This window comes from Hypomesus transpacificus, chromosome 12 (genome assembly GCF_021917145.1).
Source record: "Hypomesus transpacificus isolate Combined female chromosome 12, fHypTra1, whole genome shotgun sequence".
In the NCBI taxonomy this organism is placed as follows: domain Eukaryota; kingdom Metazoa; phylum Chordata; class Actinopteri; order Osmeriformes; family Osmeridae; genus Hypomesus; species Hypomesus transpacificus.
The window spans coordinates 8,898,982-8,907,691 of NC_061071.1; the positions used below are offsets into that span (position 1 = coordinate 8,898,982).

The following is an 8,710-nucleotide window of genomic DNA, read 5'->3' on the forward strand; positions in this document are numbered from 1 at the left end:
TCACCACCAAGCCCCTGGTGGCCTCTTACACTGCAGCACAGACCTCTGTCCTCCACACACACACACACACACACACACACACACACGTACACTCACATGTACAGGTGCTCAAACACACACGCAGGCTCATACACACACACACACACACACACACACACCAGCGGTATCACATCAACAGATCAGCCTGTCTGTTGAACATTCTTCTCTGTTATGGTTCCATGAGATCCTTTCTGATGCAGAGGCCTTTCAGACTGTGTACAGAGAGCAATCTGCCTCAGGTTCTAGATATTACTTATTTTCTTAGTAATACAATCTCCAACATATAGCGTGTGTGTGTGTGCAAGATGAGTGAGTATGAAAGTACCTCTTGAGACCCATCCCTGAGATGTTCAGGGAGAAATAAGACATCTATTACAGGAATGGATGAATACAGATGGAGAGAGAATGAAAGAGAGAGCAGCTGTTGTCTCCTCAGTCATCCACTTTCAGTGCTCCTCCATCCTCCACGAAAACAAAGATTCATTTCTCCCCAAATAGCAACGACTGGGTATGTTTAACAGCACAGTTAAGTAAACAAGCCCTATGGACAGCAAATCCTACTCTCTCTCTCTCTCTCTCTACTTCTGTCTCCCTCTCTCCCCCTCTCCATTCATCCCTCCCACAGTCTCAACCGCAGGTCGTTGGCGTGGGCCCGGAATGTCAGCGGAGCTAGCGTGCATCACTATTAATTAGCCAGGCGTTTTCTCATTAGCGCTAGCCAGCAGACAAACAGAAAAAGAAGGGAGGGAAGAGACAGAGGGAGAGAGTTGGCGGGAAGGACTGTGCTCTCTCATGCTTGCTAAAAGCCTCTGGCCTAAAACGAGTGGATCATTCTCTCCTCTCTACCCTACCAGTGTCTCTGTGAACTGAGGGGGAGGGACAGCAAAGGTGTCTGTGTGTGTGTGTGTGTGTGTGCATGTCTGTGTGTGTGTGTGTGTATCCCAAAGTGTTTAGCGGTTGGCGCTAGCGGCACTGGCTAATTCCACAGCTGCTGCAGTTTTAGACGGAACGGCGCTGACAGGTTTTAATGATTCTCCATCAGGATGAGGTCCTAATGAATTCTTTATCTGGGAGTATTCTGTCTTTTTGGACAGTGATAACATTTGTATTGGCGCAGTAAGCAGGAGTCAGCAGCATTCTAACACAGTGGCTGCCTTTGGCCTGCAACCCTCAGCACCTGGGCATCAGTGTTATTTAAAGAACCAAGTGCTACTGCAGAGAATATTCAACCACTGGCTATTGTTTGTTGTGTGTGCTCGCATACCTGTGTGGGTGTTTGTGAGCAAACTTGCATGTTGAACATACACCATGGCTTGCGTGTGAGTGTTTGCTTGTCTCTCTGCCCGCGAGCAGAAAACTTGCCCTCTGGTGAGCTGTCACCAAGTGCGTAGGTAGCAACAACAGTGGAGGAGCATTGTGCATGACAGGAACCTGAGGGTGGGAGGGGTCAAGCTCATTAGCATATTCACTCATCCAAACGAGAGAGTGGTGAGCAGTTTAGGGAGAGGCCTCTAGACACTCAGGTTCCTGTCATGATGTCCAGCTCTTGGGCATATTACATGAGGAGAGGCCGGTGTGTGTGAGTGTGTGTGTGTGTGTGTGAGTGTCTACAACTACTACAACTGTAGAAAACATGATTTCTATTATTTTGTGTCCCATTCTCTTGTTCCCGTTCTGTCTTCTAGTCAGACAGCTCGCTCAGCCGACTCTCACCCTTCACACACACACACACACACACACACGCATTCTCCGATGTCCTGTTAGTTTCCACAGTAGATCCCTGATAAGTGACATGGCAATGTCAAGGCCCGTAGTGAGGTAATCAATGTGACTGGAGGCTGACCATGTGACTGTTAGGACAGGAGGCTGAACCAGCAACAACAACACATGTGAGAGGCACTGAACCCTACCAAGACGCAGGAAACCACAAACACACACACACATATATTCAAGCGTGTAGAAATACCATAAATCCGACTGCCAGCGCAAGCCTCATGTAGTCTACATTGGGAACTCCTTGACCTGCCCTGTGTGCCAAAGTGAAATAAATGCCTATTGTAAATAGACGCCAAAAGGGATGCAAACCTTTCACTTAGCCTGAGTGAACTTGTCTGGTCTTTTCCCTCAGTCCTGGTGCCTCACAAAAAGCGTTTCAAGTGAGGAAAGTGGAGGAAAAAACGTTGCGAGCAGATCAAGTTTGAAGGCTAAAAATAAATGTGTCCATTTTTTTGTATTCATCATAATGTAGGATTTATCCATTAAACTGTGGTTGGTAAATCTAAGTGCATTCATGTCTCTCAGCATACTTGTGAAGATTGAGCCTTATTGCTTCCAGTACTCTGAGCAATATCATCCATATGTATGCGCCCAAGCTCAGCCCAGCCACGATCAAATGTAAAGAAGAATCATTGAAAGATTTCACAACACGTTTCATATTGACGTTTCGATCCAAGTCTAACGTACAGTAACATGACGCTCTAGGATCAATCACTGACAAATACCCTTCGATGTCATGTCCCATTCAGTAAACATGAGGCCCCAACGTGATCTTTGATCAAAAGGGATGATTGAAGTCTGTGATGTCTGTCTGAGGAACGTTCATGGGGTCAGGACTCCGCCAAGCCCTTGACTTTATCTGCCGCGTGACAGGTACGCCTCGTCTGATTGGATGTTTCAATTAGGATTGTCCCGGCAACTCTGCGACAGCAGGAAGCTATTGGAGGGAGATGGATTGTTTCATTTGTTCCCTGCCCAAGGGTGCTTCTGATTGGCCACGTGACCTGCCTCCGATCTGCATGTTAATCGCCACAGCGATTACGTCAGCAGAATAGAAAAGCTAGACGTGATTAATGAAGAACTGATAGCCTCACCTGATAACAGTGTCTCGTCTGAGAGGAGACGCTGCCTCCTGTTCCTAACACCAGAAGGAGCAGAGAGGGAAGAGTGATTTATGGTACAGTAATCTGGCCCTGACTGGGGCACAAACAAAGCTTTTCCAGTGAACACGGTGCGATGGACGACGACAGAGTGTGTTCTGACCTCCATCAGAACCATGATGGGAGGAGGAAGAACCTGCCTCCTGCTGATCTGAGTGTGTCAGAACATCCAACTCTGGAACAACCCTGTCATCTTAATCTCTCTCGCTCTCTGTCTCTCTCTCTCTCTCTCTCTCTCTCTCTCTCTGTCTGTCTCTGTCTCTCTCTGTCTCTCTCTGTCTCTCTCTGTCTCTCACTCTCTCACACTCTCTCACACTCTCTCACACTCTCTCTCTGTCTCTCTCTCTCTCTCTGTCCCTCTCTCTGTCACCCTCTCCCTCTCTCTGTCTCTCTCAGTCAAAGATGATCTCTCTCTCTCTCTCCCTCTCTCTGTCTCTCACAGTCAAAGATGATCTCTCTCTCGCTGTCCCTGTCCTCCCATTTTCATTTAACTGTCTCCCCTCTCTCCCCTCCAGTCTAATTTATCAAATTCATCTTCCTGTCCTCCTTCAACGCTGCCTCTCTAACCCCCCTCTAACCCCCCACCCCAACCCCCTCCATCCTCGTGCCTCCATGATAATGTCCCCTTTCTTCAGACTCCTTACAAGGCCCATGATAGCCCGTTGTTAGACTCGAGTCCAACCCTACAGGGACAAGGGGAGGGGGACTGATTCCCCCTCCCCCCTCGCCCCCACCCCCAGCCGCTTCCTCTGGCCTATCTGAACACAGAGAATGATTTCTGATGGCTCAAAGCCCGGACAAAGTTTCAACAGCTAGAGAGGGGCTCGTAGGAGTAGGGCAACATGTTCATATTAAGCCACAAAAGAGGGGGCTGGCACAATTACATGCATTTCCACTGTCCTCAGCATAACAGACCCTGAAGGCCTCTGCTTCGCTCAAATCTCATGGAGCTAGCCAACATGTGGAACGGCTGTCCAATTCTAACTTAGCAGATATGAGGGTTAATCACATTTGGTCGGGTAGCGACGGAGAATAACGACTAATTCAAGGAACTCCTCTGCCAAGAAAAGATGACTGTTGATGCCCTGTTCTATGTGACATGAATGTGAAGTGTACAGTGTGTCTACAGTGATTCAGGGAAATTCACTTGAACTGTCAACCCTGAGACGCCCCCAACCCCAAGTCTCACACACACACACACACACACACACACACACACACACACACACACCTGTATTGCTGTTCTTGAGGGGACTCACATTTGAGCCCCATTGAAAATCCTGTTTTCACAAACTTAACTCTGAACCCAACCATAGTTTATTATCCTGCATCTATTCCTAAATCCTAATCCAAGCCCTTAATGTAATTTCAACCCTAATACTAATTCTAACACACACACGCACACACGTCCTCACACCAAAACACACACCAACGAGTGAGTGTGTGTATTTGGCCCTAGTTCAGTATCCAGTATGGGATTCTGTCTTGGTGAGGGATAGGAGCAGGTGCCACATTGAGATCCCGGTAGATCAAATGAGCCATGTTATTAGGGAGGTTACCTGTGAAGGTAGCAATCCAAGGACATAGATCAACCACAGCAAACACAGGTTAACGGCAGCACCAAGACAGAGGCTTCTGCAAGAGCTTTTATCTTGCCAACTCAAAAACACATTCTGTTGCACAAAGACGATGATGATTATGTTAATGAAAGATTTTCAAAACAAAAATAAAACATTTTAAGCAACACTGTTTGATTGTTGTGCTGTCAAGTTGTGTCAGTTCAGATGGTAATTGTCTTGCCCTGATGGGATACAAATTTTAAACATGCCCATGAAGGTGTATATTTTTTTGATATTGTAAGGTAAAATGGTCTGTGCATCAGATGCCAAAGTCAAGGAAATGGATGTGTAGAGTCTAAAATTGGTTGTATGGAGCCACATTATGAGTAGCCCCGAAACAGGACTCAGTCCTGCTCCTTGACTCTCAACAATTGACAGTCCTGAGCTTTGCTCTCCAACACATGACCCAGGCCTCAACTTTGACTCTCCAGCTGTAAAAAAACTGTGTTGCGGTTGCTTAATGCTCAGCAGAGGGTGAAACCCTTTCTGTGACTGATCATCGCTGTTCCTCACCCTTAGCACAAAGTTTAGACTCCACAATCAGATAAACAGAACACATTAGATACCGCCCTTCTGCCTCTGCCTCCCCTGAATTTAGTTTGTTCTCAGCAGGACTTTGGAGTAGATCTAAAGACCCACAACCTTTTCAAAACAAGTCGACTTTTTAACAAGCTCTGTGGCTGGTTATAAGAAGTTGCTCTTTGTTTTTCTGAAACATAAATTAACACATGCTCACAAGGGCTCTCCATGAATAAAATATGAGCAGCAATGTTCGGTAATGAAGTCACGATGAGGTTTAGAAGTTGAGACTTCATGGCATGTGATCCAACTAGTTATCCAGACACTGGTTTCCGATGTGGATACTGTCCTTAAAAGTACTTTTCTATCATGACAAGATCTCAGTTAAGACTAAGACAATGAACACTTACAGGTGAAGCAATATTCAAGTGATTTTGTTTTTTGTTGTTTAATTTAACTCAATTCCACAATCATGGACAATTACTAGATATACATTTTGACAGACTTCTACATTCCATGCAGTGACAAATAGGTATTTAACTAGTTCAGTATAACTGCAACCCTGCACTGTTAAAATGAGTAATTTCCAACAGGTGCTGTAGAGTACAGCAACTAAACAAATGAACTGCGTCGCTATCATGAGACATCATTCCAAGTATGGTACGGTACGTAAACAATAAGGTTCTGACGTTGTGTTCCTCTTCCTTCCTCTTCTCCCCTCAGATGGGCCCCTAGGGCCACGAGGCCTAGTGGAGGCTACGGAGATGTGCACACAGGAATGCCTGGTGCTGGGCCACTCAGACAACTGCTGGATGCCTCCCACCCTCACCTCCTACCAGGCTAAATCCCCTGTGTCCAGCTTCGCCTCCCCCAAAGAGTGGGGCCCCAAAGACAAACTCCTCAACGGTCACACCCTGACCCGGACCTGGAAAAACGACGGAGGGCGGGACCAGTTTGGGGACAGGAAGCAGTTCGGGAGTGGTGAGGGACACTTCAACAGCCCTGGTCACATGGCTGACATCCCATTGGCCAGCCTGAAGTCCTATCAGCCAACCACTGGGCCAGAAAGCCCCAAGGAGCAGCAGCTATAGGAAGTGTCATGGTTTGGCTCCACCCTCTCACATCTGAACACTGCAGATGCCGCTTACGCTACACATGCAGGAGTTTGGCTTGTCTGTTTTCTTTCCCAAGTTGTTTTATCTCATTGAAGTTGAAGCTTCAGCAGTGTAATAGTTACATGTACTATGTAGGCCAATAGACTAGAGCTTATGCAGTGTGTGCTAAGGTCCGACTTTTACGATGGCGCAAGACAGTTTTTCACATCCCCGTTTCATTTTGTTGAAGGATTTCCTCAAACAGACTTTTATTTTTATTACTTTACATGTTCTTCACTTCCGGACAAAAAGGTGGAAAAAATGTACTTTTTTGCAAATGAAGGAAATGAAGATTGAGCGCATTTATTCAACAGATAAACTCTATTAAGGCTGACCAATATATTCCAATATTGTGACGTGGTTGTTATTGAGTTGTTCGGGACTATATTAACCTATACAATCAAAGAAAAACAGAGTTATAATTAAGAAAGCGTTCTTATAACACTGTTAGTGGACTCTTGTATAGTATGTCATTGTCCCTGTGTTTGTAAATAGGACTTACTACTAACCAATTTTATGTACCTGTAATAATCACATGGAATAGATCATGGATCGTGACTGTTGTCCGTTATGCTTTCTTCATCATGCTTTGGGGTTTTGGTCCTGTGTGTTGTCTCTTGGCAATGGCTTGAGAAAAGGTGGTCATCGAGTTGTAAACCAAGTGTAAAGTTTCAGACTCTCTCTCTCAAAAAAAAACATTTAAATAAAAATAAAGAAAGCTGTGTAGAGCACAGCACCAACACATATTTTCAGACGTTAGAATGCACAGCATTGCCCCCCAAAACTCTCAGCTTTCGTTCAAATATGGCAAACTTATTTTTTCAAAACTGTTTTCTACTATCGATGTGTATGCTCTATTTCTATACTAGGGTCATAAAAAGATTGGAATCATTTCCTCTGAAAAAAAAGATTAAAAAAAAAAAAGTGTTCAGTACGATTCAACAGCAATATATTTGTAAATGGCTAAATGTTTTATCAGATTATGATCTCATTACTGTAAACATTTTCACTGAGATTGTTATTTAATTGAGTGCAATTGCACAGTAGATACTTGCAACATAGTTATTTTATTTTCCATAAATACGAGCATTGTTTCCACCAAGGGGAGGAGAGTAACTTTGGACTTCTTGTGTCGTGCCTTCATGATGTCCAATCATTCTGCACACTTCAGTGGAGACATAAGTGGGCCCGATGCTTAGCATTTCCAGTGGTTAAATGCCTTATGCACATAATGCTTGCAACGTTTGGGCACATAATCAAACAGAACAGAGTGAAAAAAGTAGAAAATCAAGTCCTTGAAAAGAAAGAAAAAACACAAAAGGCATGTGCAACAGATTTTTCATCCGACCATTATGGAACGTTTCATTTTGTTAACACTCTTACGAATGGATTTCTTTCCCCTGTTTCTATGGCATGGAGGGTGACACAAAGGAAAAGCATGCTGAAAAAAAATGATATAGCTTTAAATTTACTTCATTAATTTAGTCTCATGTTTTGCTTTTTTCCCCGGAAAGACAATTAATTTGTACATTGAGAAGACATTGAGTTTGTACAGCACTTTCATGTTTTATGTCACAGTACAAAATAGTCAAATGGTTGGGAGTGACTTGCTTACCGCAGTATGTGTGTCAGTAGTGGGGGTGTGTGGCATCATAGATATTGAAACAGTTACCCTTGTTACTACTCTACAGGTATACAGCTACTGCAATAAATGTTTTAAATATGTACATGCTTGTTGGTGTGTGTATATCCCTTTAAATACACAAATCATTTGGAACACTGTAGACTTTATGCACCTTTACAGGAAAGTCCTTTACTGGAAAGGTCAGTTGAGGATTATTATAATTTGTTGCTACTTGACTTGACTGAAACATGATTGAAGTGAGCTGTACATGTAGCCTGCTTGTGTTAACTTAGACATTCCATGTGCCTGTGCAGTAGAGGCATTGCCCCCATCTCCTAGGGAGGGGCACAATTGAATCATAGGAAACACACACTCTGTACTGCTCAGTGTGCCATTCATGGTGATATATATTTCACTGACCTCCATCTATTTCTGTTACTGAATGGTTCCCCTACCCAGCATGCTTAGCTCTGGATTGTTTACATTCTGTGCTGGTTTTGATCCTCCACTTGCTGGCATTATTACTGGGAAAATGAATGTGCTTGGTAGCACAGCCAGTAATAAAGGTCCAGCCCAGTGGTTGAAGTAATAATATTTATTTTCTTCCTTTTGGTTTCTCTGTTTCCTCCACAGTTGATATGTTTATCAGCTGTCCCCCCATGGACCTGCTTAAATTCTTATTTGCCACGCTAGCTATCGACGTGTGCAAGGATAGTTTCTGAAAAGCTTCAAAGCTAATTGCCTTAGAAGTGTGAGAGGGAAGCAAATTAGTGTCACACCACAACGAGAAGCGAAAAAAGGTTCCCAATCGCATAGCCT

General features: G+C 44.3%; 1 protein-coding gene across 1 annotated transcript in view; it reads left to right on the forward strand.

Annotated features, from left to right (window-relative positions):
• Window positions 1-6,228, forward strand: part of LOC124474649 (protocadherin-9) — an 83,701-nt gene extending 77,473 nt beyond the window's left edge. Inside the window, exon 4 of the mRNA XM_047031004.1 lies at window positions 5,837-6,228. Within this exon, the coding sequence (XP_046886960.1) occupies window positions 5,837-5,848 (12 nt within the window). The 3' untranslated portion in view covers window positions 5,849-6,228. The remainder of the gene's footprint in view (window positions 1-5,836) is intronic.
• The last annotated feature ends 2,482 nt before the right edge of the window (window positions 6,229-8,710 follow it).